The 15,452-nt window shown below is 58.8% G+C and overlaps 2 protein-coding genes across 4 annotated transcripts in view; both read right to left on the bottom strand.

Moving 5' to 3' along the window:
• Positions 1-1,186: 1,186 nt before the first annotated feature.
• MFAP2 (microfibrillar-associated protein 2) lies at positions 1,187-7,440 on the bottom strand. Of its 3 annotated transcripts, none has more exons than XM_011934059.1 (9): positions 7,230-7,323; positions 4,900-4,977; positions 3,775-3,864; positions 3,551-3,577; positions 3,362-3,448; positions 3,153-3,197; positions 2,290-2,377; positions 1,969-2,042; positions 1,187-1,724 (listed from the first exon to the last, which is right to left on the bottom strand). In XM_011934059.1, the coding sequence occupies exons 2-9, from the start codon at positions 4,934-4,936 to the stop codon at positions 1,621-1,623; spliced, it is 552 nt and encodes a 183-aa protein (XP_011789449.1). In that variant the 5' UTR covers positions 4,937-4,977; positions 7,230-7,323; the 3' UTR covers positions 1,187-1,620. The 3 variants fall into 3 exon arrangements, with proteins under 3 accessions (XP_011789449.1, XP_011789450.1, XP_011789452.1); XM_011934060.1 differs by having other exon boundaries at positions 3,775-3,861; positions 7,230-7,315; XM_011934062.1 differs by lacking the exon at positions 3,775-3,864 and having other exon boundaries at positions 7,230-7,440.
• A 4,939-nt stretch (positions 7,441-12,379) lies between these two features.
• Positions 12,380-15,452, bottom strand: part of ATP13A2 (ATPase type 13A2) — a 21,074-nt gene continuing 18,001 nt past the window's right edge. Inside the window, exons 21-25 of the mRNA XM_011934058.1 lie at positions 14,742-14,894; positions 14,558-14,654; positions 13,467-13,690; positions 13,230-13,381; positions 12,380-12,780 (exon numbers count right to left, since the gene is read on the bottom strand). Coding sequence (XP_011789448.1) covers positions 12,407-12,780; positions 13,230-13,381; positions 13,467-13,690; positions 14,558-14,654; positions 14,742-14,894 — 1,000 coding nt within the window. The 3' untranslated portion in view covers positions 12,380-12,406. The remainder of the gene's footprint in view (positions 12,781-13,229; positions 13,382-13,466; positions 13,691-14,557; positions 14,655-14,741; positions 14,895-15,452) is intronic.

Below are 15,452 nucleotides of genomic sequence, written 5' to 3'. Positions count from 1 at the left end.
TTTTTAGTACAGACAGGGTTTCACCATGTTGATCAGGATGGTCTCAAACTCTAGACCTCAGGTGATCCACCTGCCTTGGCCTCCCAAAGTGCTGGGGTTACAGGCGTGAGCCACCATGCCCAGCCTGCTTAACCTCTTAAAGCCTCAATTTGCTCATCTGTAAAATGGGAACCTACCACATAGGGCGACTGGGGAAGTTCACGTAGGAGGTGCTCAATCAGTGTCTGAAGGAGAAATTAACACTCATCCTCATCTGCTGGAGTCCAGCTGCCCGATTCGGCCACAGCACTGCCGCTGACAGCTGTGGACCCTTGGGTGGGTTACTTCATGTCTCTGGGCTCAGTTTTCCTGTCTCTAAGAGGGGGATATGAATTACATCCACCACATATGCCTGTTCAGAGTTAAGGAGTGTGCGAGCCTTCACGCAGAGCCCAGGCCCCACGTGCTGGTCAGAGGGAAGGTGTTATAATGTCTTGCTCGTTTTTGCCCTCTTTTTTTTCTTTTTTTTGAGACAGCCTTGCTCTGCCCAGGCTGGAGTGCAGTGGCGCGATCTTGGCTCACTGCAACCTCCGCCTCCCAGGTTGAAGCAATTCTTGTGCCTCAGCCTCCTGAGCAGCTGGGTTTACAGGCGCCCGCCACCACGCCTGGCTGATTTTTTTTGTATTTTTACTAGAGACAGGGTTTCGCCACGTTGGCCAGGCTGGTCTTGAACTCCTGGCCTCAAGTGATCAGCCCGCCTCGGCGTGAGCCCCTGCGCCCCGCCGTTTTTGTTCTCTTAATGGCACCCGTCTCCCCAACTTCTCAAAGGCCTTGGATGTCAGTCCGCCTGCCTTGATCCCATGCCCTCCAACCCCATGGGCAGCCTCCCATCTTCACTGTGTCCCTCTGGTGATGGGAACTCATGTCCTCACCAAGCAGCCCTGATCATGAGAAAGCTGTGTCCCTGAAGCCTTCCATCTCCCATGCAATTCCTGCAACACGCATGCGCACGTACACTGTCATGACGCAGTGTTCTGGGCAGGGCAGAACTGGAGCCGGTGCGTGAGGAGGTGGGGCTGGGACTGCAGAAGCACAGGGCACCCGAGCAGACCGTTCACTCGAAGGGGTGGGGAGCCTCTCAGGACAGTCTGCGTTGGGGGCACTTGGCTGGCCCCTCTGTGCTCTCCACCGAAAAAGTGACTCAATCTTTTGTAAAAACTTGTTTTTAATTTTGTACAAAATAAAGGGGATCCATGCCCAGAGGGGCTGTAGGAAATCCAAGCAGACCAGCTGGGGTGGGGGACGTAGCCTACCCCAGGGGACTGTGAAGGGGGGACTGTCTGTCCTCAAAAGGGGCTGAGAAGGCCCATCAGGGGCCAAGGTCCCACAGAGAGGCCTGGGATGCCCCCCCCAACCTGAGGGGCAGAGACTAGGCAGTGGGGAGCCCCCATCATGCCCCAGAGGTGGCCACAGGCTAAAGGAGTGGCCTGAGGCACCGCAGCCTGCAACCCCCAGGGCTGCAGTCCACTAACTTTTTACAGAATAAAAGGAACATGGGGATGGGGGAAAAAGCACCAGGTCAGGCAGGGCCCGAGGGCCCCAGATCCCAGGAGGGCCAGAACTCCGGATGCCAGCACCACCCTAGCAGCCCCCACAGCTCCTGGCACAGGAGGCTGCCACGGATTGGCACAGGCCGCTGCTAGCCATCACGCCACATTTGGAGAACTTGTCCCGACAGAGGTCAGCTATTGGGGGCAGGAAGGAGGGGGGGGTCAGGGTGGAGCTGGGAGATGAGAACCGCTGTCCCTCCCCCAACTCTGGTGATAGGAGTGTTGAGAATGAAAAGTAGCAGGGAGGGGAGCTCAGGGTGTCCTGGAAGTGGGCCTGGTGGATAATACGTGTTGAATAAACATCAGGTAGGTGACTAGGTGGCCAGATAATGAAGTGGATGTGGGGGTAGGGGAGGTCTTGGGGAGGAGGCCTTCCTACCTCGGAGGAGCTCCTCGTGGGCACACACTGTACGGACACAGATCTCCCTGTTAATGACGTACACACGGCGGAGGCTGCGGGGACAGGGCACGGGAGGTCTCAGCCCCACGTCCACCCAACCCCACTGGGATAGCCCAGACAGAACCCGGCACTGGAGCCCAGGAGTGGAGGTCCCTGGCCCAGGCTCAACCACAGAATTGAGCTCAACTTCAGGACTCACTCTTTCCTTCAACTCCCACCTTGGCTGGCCAGAGCTGTCCCCTGTGCCCTCTAGCCCCCCAAACTCCGAAGTCCTCCCGACAGCTGCCCACCTGGGCTCACCTGTAGAAGCAGACCTCATTGAGACACTGTTTGCACGGCTTGTGTATGGAGTAGAGGCGGGTGCATGGGTACTGTTCCTCACGGCAGTCTGGTGACAGGTGGGGTCAGACTAGGAGCCCAGAGTTGGGGGGCGGCCCCCAGCCTCACCCACCTGAGGCTGGCTCGCAGGGCCTAGTCCCCCCTGTACCCTCAGGCCCCGTGCAGACACCCATACCTACACATGCCCACATAGACACATGCAGCACTGTCAGACTTACCAGGGCTGTAATATTCATGTATCAACTCACAACCACACTTACTATAGAAGCCTAAGTTCAACAGACATTCCCATCCACCCATGCATCGTCACAAAAGCCCATACCAACTTCCAAGCAGATCTGCCCACGCTCACAGAAGCCCACACAGGAACGCACACACCAACCCACACGAGGGTAAGCACACAGATTCTCTCGCACACACACACCTTGTTCTTTCAAGCTCTCAGCTGGGGCAGCCGGAGGGGCACCGCTCAGCCAGCCTGCGCTCTCTGGCCCTTCCTCGCCTCCACATGGGCACCACCCAGTCTCTCTGGCTGACAGGAAGTCCCCAGCACACTCCCTGCCCCTCCCAGTAACTGTGAGGACAGGGGCCTTCCTAGGCTGCCAATTTAGCCTCCAGTCAGGCACGCTGGGGACTGGTGGGACCTCCTGGAGCTGCCTAGTGGGGCCTGGGGATGCCAGCCTACAGCAGTCATACTGCCCATATTACTGCCAACAGCCCACATGGGCAAGGGACAAAGACCTCCAGCCCACCAGCACCGCCCCCTACTCCACCCCAACTTCAGGCCATGCCTCCATTTCTCTGGCTGTCAAGAAAGCCCTTACCAAGAGGCCCAGGCTCTGTGGGCTCCGCCTCTGCATTTCCTGGTTCTGGTGTCGAGACAGAGGTAGGCAGACATCATTGGGAGAGGTATCTTCAGAGCAAGGGGAGTCACCTCTCCCAGCCCTGGCAGACCCCCACTCCCAGGGTTGACAGAGTGGGGAGGGGTGAGGCAGGAGCTGGGGCAGGGGTGGGAGCAGGGTCTGGCGCCTACCTGGGGTTGGGGCTGGGATGACTTCCTGTTGGACTTGCTGCTGGGACTGGAACTGGAACTGTTCCTCGGAGGGCCGAGGAGTCACCTCTGCAGCCAGGGGAGGATAAGGGGGTCTGCTCCCTCTACCCCTCCCAGGGGCTCTCCCCACCCCAGCTGCCCGCCCGTCCTATCCTACCCCCAACCCGTTACCTTGATAATCATAGTAGTCTGGGTTGTCTGCAAACAAAGATGAAAGTGGAATTGTGGGAGTTAGGCTACTCCCCCAGCCCCAGGGGCAAACAGGTCCCCGCTGAGCCAGGGACCAACCCCCAGAGTTCCCATCAGCCTGTCCAGTGCGGTCCCTGGCTGAGCCATGCACATCTGAGTAGCCAGGCCTCCGTGACCCGGCAGGGCTGGGGGTGGAAGGCCCTTACCGATCTGGTCGCTATAGTGGGTGTACTGGACGTGGTCAGGGAACGGCGGCAGCGGGTCCAGGTCGTACTGGCCCTGAGCCAGCAAGCCTGCTGTGGGGAGGCAAAGCATGTGGGGTACCCCACGGGGAGGGGCAACGGGGGCCCGAGGCACTTCTGGAGAGGGGAGGCGGGGGTCACAAGGGCAGGTCTGTAAGAACCTAGGACCTTACAAGCAGATTCCTACAGGATCCAGACTCTTCTTCGATGGTAAAGACCCTTCCCCTCCCTGGTCATGGTCACCTCCCTGACCTTACCCTGCCCCTTCCTGTTGCTGGCCTCCTGGCTGTTCCTGGGACTCCACATGCTCCTGCCTCCCTCAGAGCCTTTGCACCTGATGCTCCCTGGGCCTGTGAGGCCTGCTCAGCTGCTTCAGGTCTTCCCCGGAATTTCAGCCTCGTGAGAGGCCGCCCCACCCCCAGCCCACCAGCCCTCCTGCTGATTTCCGTCCAGCGCTCAGCACATGCTGGAGTTTCTCATATCTGCTTGTTTCCTATTTGTCTCCCTTCCCTGGACTGGCAGCATGATGAGGAGCAACGATGTGTCTGCCTGGTTCGTCGCTGAATCCCCAGGGCCTAGCCCAGCACTTGGCACGTTGTAGGGACTCAACACATCACAGCTGAATGAATGAATCTTGGCCCTGCTAGGACTTTTGTGGTCCTCATTGATTCTCCTCATTTGGCCAGTACGGACCCCCCGAAGGTCGAAACTGTATAGAGCTGAAGGGCCCTGAATGGATCTAGAACCCAAGCGTCCGGACTCCCTGCCTTGGGTGCCCCTGCACCTCCACCTGCACATCGGCTCCCAGAGGGGCGTTGAGCCTTGTGCCACCGAGTCCTTGTGCCTGGGACGTGCCCTCCAGAACCCTGCATGCCTGCTGCTGTGGAAGGCTGGGGGAAGGGCCAGGAGCTGCCACCAGATGCTGCCAGTGTTGGCCGGTCCAGTCTGTGGTCCAAGCAGGCAGGAGGCGCTGGGCGCTGGGGAGCTGAGTTCTGGCCATAAGTCGTGACAAAGTCTCACTGCTAATCCCCCCTACTAACTCTACTCCCCACATAAGGGGAGCTACCCTCTGCCCCAGGAGCCACTTACCAGGCAGGAATAGCAGGAAGAGGTAGGCAGCTCTCATGGCAACGAAGAGGCAGGCCGGGGTGGTGTCAGGGAGGACAGCTGGGGAAAGACCGGTGGGAGCTCTACCCAGGGCCACACCCAGGACAGCAGAGCCCACCTTTGATCCCCTGATTTCACCCTGGAGAAGGTGGCACCCAGAAGCCGGGCATGGGAGGGCTGGAGTGGAGGGACATCCCAGTCCCTGCTGGCCCACCCAGGTGTTCAGGTCACAAGGAACAAGGCCTCCAACTCAGCTCCAGGACTGATCCTGACAAGCACAGCCCGTGTCGTGTGTGTACTACACATGGTCAGGGAAGGGTGGACCCTGCCCTGCTCACTAAGGGGACATTCCTAACGTGCTCCCAGCCCGGGCCATTCTGTCCTCACCCACACCCATGCTCAGCCCTCTGGCCCAATGCCTCCCCGGGTGTCCAAGGCACTGACTGCATGAATCGCTGAACCAGGCCCATCCTTGGGACCCCAGCCCTGGCCAACCGGCATCACCGCCTGGACTCAGCAGCGTCTGCCAAGCCCACCACCTGCTCCCAATTAGCCCCTGGGCCCTGAGCATCCTGCTCAGCAGGAAACCACATACACATGGGCCTGCCGGGCCCCCACAGCGGCCAGGCGGGGCAGGGCTCCCAGTGCCCAGAAGACTCCTCTCCTGCCAGGCCTCCAGGCCTCGCAAGACCTGGCTGTGTTCATCACAGGCTCACGAGACCTGGGCTATTTGCAGCAGCAGGAAACACTAGCGTGAAGTCTGAGGGGGCTCCTCTGGATTCCAGAACGGCAGCACTGAAGGGGCCGTGACATCACCCAGCCTAGAGGTTCCGCACCCCCTGACATTGTAGGCAAGTATGTGTGTCATTTGGAGGGAGAGGGCACGGGGTCATGGCTTTCGTTAGGATCCTGACATTCAAGAGCCCAGCCTCCAGTCCTGGCTACTCGGTGGGACTTGGGGAAGCCTCCGGTTCCCCACATCCAGCCCCAGCTGCGTGGAGGGCTACCTCAGGCCCGTCAGCCTTCTGTAGGGAGGGCTGCGAGCGTGGGGTCCATTCTCCAGGAGGGCCCCTCCCGGCTGCAACCCAGGAAGTCTTTCCAGAAAGCTAGCTGGAAACCCCAACTTTGCTCTGTTTTCCCCACTGGGAATCCAGGGGGAGGGGAGGGAAAGGGGAGAAAGCATGGGGTCTTTCCCTCCTTCCTCTCAATCCTGAGGCCTCCCTAACCCCCGGCCCTCTCATGCGTGGGGCACCTCACTGAGGTGGAGTGGGAGCGGGGAGAAGAGGCTCAGGACCAAGCTGCCCCAGAAGTGAGGGATAGCTGACTCCCCGCACCCCATTCTGAAAACCCTTGACCTCCTCATGGAAGGGGGATGTAAAGAGCCTTCGGCGCCCCTCTCCCCATCATCGCCCCTCTCCCCATCGGTCAGGCCGGTCGGAGCCCCCGCTGCTCAGCAGAAGGCGCTGAATTGGGGCATGAGGGGCTGCAAGGTGTTGGGGAATGCCTGTCGGTCTTCTCTAGGACTGGCCCCCAAACCCAGGCTTATTGAGGGAAGGAGGCCCACGGGCTAGTGGGGAGACAGGAAAGAGGGAAGTCAGTGTGCAGTTCATGGGCTCCTCCCAGGGGACCACATCTCCAAGCACTTCTAGACCAAGGGGTTTTGGGGCGTGCGGGAGGCCAGGACCTGCCCTGGAGGCTGCCCCACCCCCACCTCTGGCCTCTTCCACAGCTGCGGCCTCCCCCAACCCCGACTCCCCTGCGTCCTGGGAGGAGGGGGACAGGGGGCCCTGACGCTGGCTCAGACCTCAGACGGAGGGAGGGCTCTGCCCGCTCCAAAGTCGAGCTAGCGGGGAGGGGTCCCGGCGGGGGGAACCCAGATGCTGCAGCGCCGCACAGCTGGGAACAGTCAGCCGCGGAAACTTGTTCCGCGCGCCCTCGCGCTCCCGTCTCTGATCTCTCTTTGTCTCTCTGCGTCTCTGTCTCGGCCATTCCCACCGGGGCCCCCCACCCGACCCGCCACATTCCAACCTCCCCGGGAGAACAAAAGATGTCCCATCCCCCGACGCCCCCACCTCTGGCTCCCCCCAAACTCGGAATCCCCGCCCTTCCCAATTCACGTTTTCTCCGCAGAGCAACCCCAAACTTTCCAGGTGCCCCCTTGGCGTCCGCTCTGAAGGCGCTGGGTTCAGGACCTCCGCGGTCGCCCCAGGATCGGGGACCCGGAGAGCCTGGCACCCCCGTTCCCGAGCCGGGGGACCCGCCGACGCCTCTGACCGCTCCCCGGGGCCCCCGAGCGCCAGGCCCGCGCCTACCTGTCCGGGTCACTCCGCCGCCCGCTCCGAGTCCGCCCGCCGGAGCCGCCCCTTGGCCCGCTCCGAGTCCCCCTCCGGGCCCCCGACGGGGCTGGCGCCCGCCCTCCAGCCCCAGAGCCTCTGGGTCCTAACGCGAGTGGCCCGCACAGGCCGCCACGCCGTGCCCTCGGGGTTCCATCTTCTGGTGGGGGGGGAGAGGCGCCCGGAGCCGTCCTCACGTCCCTGCAAAGCTTCCTCCTCCTCACAGCTGCTCCTCACTCGACGTCGACGGGGTGAGGTGGGTGAGGTGAGCAAGGGTGGGTGTGTAGCCCATTTCACAGAGGAGAAAACCAAGCTTCCCAAAGTGACTCACCATAGGCCCCTCAGCCAGAAAGTAAGCCTCGCTCGCACTCTGCCTTCTCCCAGCTTACAGGACACCCTCCTGCCTTGGTTTTCCTTCTGCCTCTCCAGCTGAGCCTGCTGCCTCTCCCAGGCCCACACCGTCTCCTCCTACACTGCTGAGCTCTGGGCCATGGCTGGCTTCCACAACCAGCCGTTCTTTCCTTTTCTAGAGACAAGGTCTTGCTGTGTTGCCCATGCTCGTCTCGAACTTCTGGCCTCGAAATTTTGGCCTCAAAAGTTCCTCCTGTCTCATCCTCCTGGAATGCTGGGATTACAGGCAAGATTCCCTGCCCCCGGTCATAACCAGCACTTTTTTCAGCCCTGACCCTATCTATGTGTCCCACAAATGTGCCCAAGGTGCATCAACTTCAACAAGCATCCAAGTCCAAATTCACAACCTCCTAACTCTCCCCAAGACCTGGCCTTCCAGGGTTCCCAGTACTCCATTGGCCCCCCAGCCTTCCATTACCCAGGCTTCCTCCCCTACCCTTAGCCCTGCATCTAATCCAGCACCCACCTGCGAATGCTACTAAAAATTTCTTTTGTGACTCTGTCCACTGCTCCCTCCCTGGCCTAAGCCACTGTGAGACCAAGTTGCAATCCTAAGAAACCACATTTGCTCTTTCTGCTTGTCAGAAGCTGACAAAGCCCTGACTCAGTGACCGGCGGCAGCGCAACGGAAGGATGCCTTGAAGATGGCAGGCAGGGCAGAACACAGGCTCCCACGCCTCTTGCTTGAATCACTGCATTGTTAGAAAAGGTAAGTTCAATGATCCTGGCTGTGCCTTTTCCTGTACATAAGATAGCACCTGACAGGACCCATGATTATGCCTCTATAATCTATATAACTAGGTGCATCCTCGAACCCAAACCTCGGTGAGATTTGCTCTAGTGTAGCTTCTGAAGACATTTGATGTAACTTTTTTCTTCTTCTTCTTTTTTTTTTTTTTTAACGAGACCAGGTCTCGCTCTATCATCCAGGCTGGAGTGCAGTGGCACCATCACAGCTCACCTCTTGGGCTCGAGTGATCCTTCCACCTCAGCCTCCCAAGTAGCTGGGACTACAGGCAAGAGCCACCATGCTCGGCTAATTTTTTTTTTTTTTGTAGACAAGCGCTTTTGCCATGTTGCCCAGTCTGGTCTCGAACTCCTGAGCTCAAGCAATCCACCCGCCTCAGCCTCCAAAAGTGCTGGGATTACAGATGTGAGCCACCGTGCCTGACCATAACTTCTGAGTATATGCAGAACCACCTGCCTCTGTATCTAAAGTGTGGGCTGAAATGCTGCTTTGGAGCAGTCTGACAGAGACTCTCTGAAACGCTCTCCCGGGGTGCAGTCCTCAGTAAGACTCAGTAAAACTAACTTTAATTTTTTCAGCAGCTGATTTTCTTTTTTTTTTTTTTTTAATGGAGTTTCACTCTGTTGCCCAGGCTGGAGTGCAGTGGCGTGACCTTGGCTCACTGTAACCGCCACCTCCCAGGTTGAAGGGATTCTCCCACCTCAGCCTCCCAAGTAGCTGGGATTACAGGTGCGTGCCACCATGCCAGGCTAATTCTTGCATTTTTAGTAGAGATGGGGTTTCACCATGTTGGCCAGGCTGGTCTTGAACTCCTGACCTCAAGTGATCCACCCACTTCAGCCTCCCGAAGTGCTGGAATTACAGGCGTGAGCCACTGGGCCTGGTCAAAAGGCTGATTTCTTCTTTAGTTGACACCACCATCATTTGCCTGGGCTCTGCGATAGCCTCTACTCCGGGCTCTCCCATGTGGGTTCTGCCTCCCTCACCCCCACAGATCATGGCCGCTTCTACTGAACGCCTTTCACTCAGGTTGGGGGCTCAACTCCCCTGTGGCCTCCAGGACCCCTGCCCTTTATGGCAACCTGGCTCTGCCTCCTCTTCCTCCTCTAGCCACCGGCTTTTGGGGGCTTTCTCCCAAATCCCTCTCTTTCCCAGACTGGGGCGTTTCTTCCTCCAAGCACTGGCTGAGGTCTCCTCCTTGGGGTCACAGATCAAACCCTCCCTTCCTCAGAGGGGCCTTCCCTTTTTCCTTTTTTTGTGCTTTCTAGCTTTACTGCTTGCAGCTGTCTTGTTGGCCTGTCTGTGACCATCTGAGCCCTGTCCTTCTTCCCGATGAGACTGTCATCTTGCCCCGTGAAGGCCGAGACTGAGGCCTGTTTTTACTTATCTTCAGTTTTGCTGATTAGGCTCAGAGCCCGGCTCCAAGCAGCAGTTGAGCAAACAGTTGTGGAATGAATGAGTGAACTGTACTCTAAACTCTTCCCAGAGAGACTGGCTGGGAGTGCAGATCCTCTGCCTCTGGGGCAGGCTTCAGTCCTGCCCAGGAGCCTAGGCCTGAGGCGGGAGTGAGAGTTGTAGCGGCTGCGGGCTGGGAGATGAGGATGGTCCCTGACTGAGACCCTTGCCGTGTGAGCTCTTCACCCCTAGTCATTCCCCCACTCCCCTTAGACTCTGAGTCTTAGGAAGGGACTCAATATGTCCTGTGCCTCCTTCATTCCCCAGGAATGCTTTGTTGAAGAATGACCATGCCCTGTCCCCCAGTGTCTATTGCAGTGCAGCAGAGACTTTTGTCACCTGGAGAGACGTGGGCCCTCAGGCCAGCCCAGCCCTCTCTGCCTGCCCTTAGACCCCACTGCTGCCAGGAGCAATCCCACTGGCAAAAGAGAGGAAATCACCCAGTAGAAATGCTGTCCCTTACCCTCGAAAAAAAGAGGGAGGCTGGGCGTGGTGACGCACACCTGTAATCTCAGCAGTTTAGGAGACCGAGGCGGGTGGACCGCTTGAGCCCAGGGATTTGAGACCAGCCTGGACAGCATGGCAAAACTCCATCTCTACAAAAAATACAAAAATTAGCTAGGTGTGGTGGCGCCTGCCTATAGTCCCCGCTACTCAGGAGGTTGAGGTAGGAGGATCACCTGAGCCTGGGGAGGTGGAGGCTGCAGTGAGCCATGATTGCACCACTGCACTCCAGCCTGGGCAACAGAGCAAGACCTTGTAAAAAAAAAAAAAAGAAAAACTGGGAGACTGAGTGGCTAAAGCTGCCAACTCATGTCCTGGCTCCCAGGTCCTCTCTGCTGCTTCTGCCCATTCCCCTGGCAGTTTCTTTGGGCAGGGGAGGGGATGGGGCTGTGGTTGCTGTGCTCCCACTATGTCCTTGGAGACGTGCTCCTTCCCTGCCAGGCTTTCATGCTGGATGGTGAACTGCTTGCAGGGTGAGACCACGTTTTTGTCCCGTTTTATTCAGTTTGTTGAGTTAGTCCTGGTGCCTGGCACACACCTGTCCAACAGATTCATGAATAATCGGCTAAGGGTAGAGGAGGTATTTGAACCCAGGCCGCTCTGTGGCTTCCTCTGAAACAGCATCTGCCACCCTGAACCGTCGCTGGCTGGCAACGCAGTGCCCAGAGCAGAGGTCCACCATGATGTGCCTCCTGGCAGGAGTTACATCCTCACACCCACATCCCTTCTCCCCAGCATGATTCAACGTTTTCTCAGCCCCTACTCTGGCAGGCCTGGGGATAGCACCAGGGGTTCCAGGAATGAGGTTGGCCAGGGCTTTTGGAAGGCAGGAAACAGCCAGTCTTTCCTGTTCTCCCCTGCCCAGATGAGCCAGACGGCCAAGCTGCCTCTCTAGAGCAGAGGGGCTTGGCCAGGGGCCCGCTGGTGAGATGAGCTCAGAGGCACCCACCCTTCCCTGAGGGATGATGCACGTGGTTCTGGCTGGGAGATGTGGGCTCTGAGCCTGGATTTCATCTGAGGGAGGAACTGCCCACAAACATGTCCCGGGATGCTGGGGTGGGACGGGGAGGGGGAAAGGTGGGAGAGAGGGAACTGTCCCCTAGCAAATGCCTCCCAGGCAAGCCCACATCTCCTTGTCCTCCAAAGGAGGGTAGGAGGGTTAGGAATATCGAAGCTGGAGTCAAAGCTATCCAGCCCCACTCTGACTACTTGTGCAATCTCTAAGCCTCGGTTTCCTCATCTGTAAAATGGGAATAGTACCCCACTTGTTGGAAGGATGACATGACAATGTGTGTAAAATGCTAAACGGGGCCAAGCGCAGTGGCTCACGCCTGTAATCCCAGCACTTTGGGAGGCCAAGATGGGCAGATCACCTGAGGTCAGGAGTTCAAGACCAGCCTGGTCAACACGAGGAAACCCTGTCTCTACTAATAATACAAAAATTAGGCCAGGCGCAGTGGCTCACGCCTGTAATCCCAGCACTTTGGGAGGCCAAGATGGGCAGATCACCTGAGGTCAGGAGTTCAAGACCAGCCTGGTCAACACGAGGAAACCCTGTCTCTACTAATACAAAATTTAGCCAGGCGTGGTGGCATACGCCTATAATCCCAGCTACTTGGGAGGCTGAGGCAGGAGAATCGCTTGAACCTAGGAGGCGGAGGTTGCAGTGAGCAGAGATCACGCCACTGTACTCCAGCCTGGGTGACAGAGCAAGACTCCATCTCAAGAGCAAAAAAAAAAAAAAAGCTAAACGGAATATCCAGGCACATGCTGGACACAGGAAACATTATTACTGTGAGATGAGGGCCAGAGGCCCAGAGAGGGGAGTTGGCCAATGGAGCCTGAAAACCAGGGGGTTCCAGGGGCTTGTCAGGCTGAAAAACCAACCCCCCAGGGGGTTCCAGGGGCAGACACATGCAGGGGCTGCCCACTGGGCACCCGGGCGTACATGCATTTCCTCCTGGGCAGGTGGGAGGGTCTATGGTGCCAGGTACGAGATAGGCACGGCAGAGCCAGGAAAATATCGTCACTTTATTTGCTACACTGACAGCAGCGCTGAGGGGAGTGGAGGGCTGCCATTCCTACTTGGGATGGTCCGAGGTGGGGGACAGCAGTCAACGCTTCCCCATGGTGGGGGTGGTCTCGGGGGAGCAGTGTAGACAATCGCCAACCTCGGGGATGTGGGAGGTGGTGGCGGTGGTGTCACTGGAGAGGGGTCCAGTTGGTGGCTCAGAGGCAGGGAGTTCCAGTGTCTGGGGCGCCCGTAGGCCTGCACTACCTCAGGGGACCGGCGGGCAGCAGCGGCCAGGGCTGCTCGGCCAGCTCTCGTTCCAGCTGCTTGAAACGCTTCTTGGAGGTCCGCTTGGGCTGGAGGCGGTGCAGGCAGGCGGGGAGGCACTGGTCTAGCACGCTCTGCAAAGGGCAGGGAGGGTGTCGGGGCAGCCAGGGCTGAGCTGGGGTCAATCCACCCCCACCTCCCTTCTCTCCCGCTGCTGAGACCCAGGGCGGGCCCCACCTCCAGCATGAAGGCCCCCACGAAGTTGAAGGTGACCAGACCCAGCAGCAGCAGCTTGAAGCAGGTGTCGGTGATGTTCCTCAGCGCCAGCGGCCCCTGCAGGAGGCCGGGGACCAGGACAAGGCCCACCAGGATGGAGCTCAGGAGCGCCAGGGCCACCAGGAAGGGCACTGGGAGCAGGAGAGTCTCTCAGGCAGGAGCCACGCCCCCGGGACCCACAGACACACACGTGTGCACACCAGTCTCCACTCAGCCAGCATCTCTCTCCCATCTGCCTCCCCCAGCACCCCAGGGCTCCTTCCTCCCTCCCTCCGCTGGCATCTCCCGCCCACGCCTGCAGTGGCACCATTGGTGTAGAGGGGCCGGCGGAAGGGCGCCCCCTTGGACACAGCTGCAGCCAGGATGAGGTACTGGAAGCTGGACAGAGAGAAGACCACGGTGTTCTCATAGTTGGGCAGGTTGTCTGGTGCGGGCACTGTCCTGTTCAGAGGCACGAACCTGGGAGTACAGGGATGGGGGTCAGGGAACGAACGTGGGGTGGACGGGGCAGGGGCGGGATGGGGGTGGTCGGCTCCCTACTCACCACGGCTGGGCCAGGGTCAGGAAGTAGCCCCCTAGCTGCACGCTGGTCACCAGGGCCACCTGCAGCAGCAGGCTGCTGAGCACGGGCACGCTGAGCAGCGCCCCCGGTGGCCGCACCCGCCCCAGGGCCAGCGCTGGCCCCGTGCGGCTCATGAGCACTGCCACTGTGGTAGTGATGACCAGGTCAATGGCCAGGAACTGCAGGTCACCCAGGTTGGTGTTGATCTGCCACCGGGAAGGGAGGACAGGGGGGAAACTAAGACCTGGCCCTGGCAGCCCCTAGTCTGACAGCAGAGGCCCCACCCCTGCCCCGAAAGAGTCTGATGGGTAAGGCATCCCCGGTCTAATGGGGGCGGTACTCTCCTGCCAGCCCAGTGGAGGAGGCATAGCTCTTGATGTGAGACAAACCCCTGGTCTGATGGAAAGGGCATCTGTGCTGACCTTCGGGGCCTAAATCTGAGGGGAGATTTCCCTCCCTGTAACAAACTCCCAGCCCAATGGGGAGGCTTCAGCTCTGCCTTGCGGAGTCCCTATAGCTACCAGGGCATGCGCAGTTGCTGCCCTCAGGAAGCTCCTCGCTTTCAGGCAGACACAGGGGCAGACCCGAGTGTGAGATGTGCGCTGCCCTACAGCGTCACCTCATTCGCTGGGGGTGAGCAGGCCATGCCCAGAGGAGGGGAGGGGAGATCTCCTCCAAGTAGGGTGTGGGAGGTACAGACAAGGTATAGGGCAGAACAAGTGCGTCTGGAGAAATGGGCAGACCTGTGGGAATGGGGCAGGGGCAAGGGTTTTGGCCCTGCCTCCATTCAGTCTTCCCTGCAGATGGGGGAGTTCCCAGAGTTGCGGTCAAGATGTCAGCCCATGACAGCTGCTGCCATTTGTGAGGACCTAGTGGGCACCAGGCTCTGTGCCTGGTGTTTTCCTCTTGTCCCCCGAGCCTTGCCACCTCTCCAACCACACAGCTGGAGGGTGGCAGGGTCAGGATCTGGGCTCACATCATCTATCCCAGGACCTGCCGGCTCCAAGGCACACGGCTGTGTCCCCTCCCTAGTCTTGGAACAGCGCTGGGTACAGAGCTCTGCAGGTACTCACCGTGTAGAGGATCAGGACAGAGATGAACTGGGTCAGGCTGTACAGGGCCATGTACTTGAAGACGCTGAACGAAGTGTCAAGGGAGCAGCGCCCCTCCCTGAGTGGCAGGGCATGGACATTAGGGAGTCTAGGTTGGCTGACCAGCCCTGCGGAGCCCTCGCCCACCGGTCCCTGCCTGCCTTACCTGATGACCATGGGCACGCACTCAATACTGGCCATGCTCGAGGTGAAGGGTGAGACCACTGAGGCTTCCGCCTGGGACAGCGAGATGCCGACATCAGCCGCCTTCAGGGCCCCACAGTCATTGGCGCCGTCTCCGCACATGCCCACGCAGTACCTAAAGAGAGGTGTGGCCCGGTGTGGCCTGGGGAACGACCCCACCCACCCCACGTGTGGGCTAGCAGAATATGATGATAGCTGGGCCCCTAATGCCACATAGTGCCTGGTGCACAGGAGGTGCTCAGTGAATAGATGCAATTATTATTATAATCATTATTATTATGTTTTTGAGACAGAATTTCACTCTTGTTGCCCAGGCTGGAGTGCAATGGTGCGATCTCGGCTCACTGCAACCTCTGCCTCCTAGGCTCAAGCGATTCTCCTGCCTCAGCCTCCCGAGTAGCTAAGATTACAGACACCCGCCCCCACGCCTGGCTAATTTTTTCTATTTTTAGTAGAGATGGAGTTTCACCATGTTAGCCAGGCTGGTCTCAAACTCCTGACCTTGGGTGATCCACCTGCCTCGGCCTCCCAAAGTGCTGGAATTACAGGACTTATGAGCCATTATGCCCATAATTATGGAATTATGAGCCATTGTGCCCAGCCTATTATTTTTTGAGACAGAGTCTCTCTCTGTTGCCCAAGCTAGAATGCAGTGGCGTGATCTCTGCTTACT

The sequence above is a fragment of the Colobus angolensis genome, unplaced genomic scaffold (genome assembly GCF_000951035.1).
Source record: "Colobus angolensis palliatus isolate OR3802 unplaced genomic scaffold, Cang.pa_1.0 Scaffold130, whole genome shotgun sequence".
Taxonomy (NCBI): domain Eukaryota; kingdom Metazoa; phylum Chordata; class Mammalia; order Primates; family Cercopithecidae; genus Colobus; species Colobus angolensis.
Note: the sequence above shows the minus strand (reverse complement) of the source record. Positions and strands in the feature narration are given on the sequence as shown.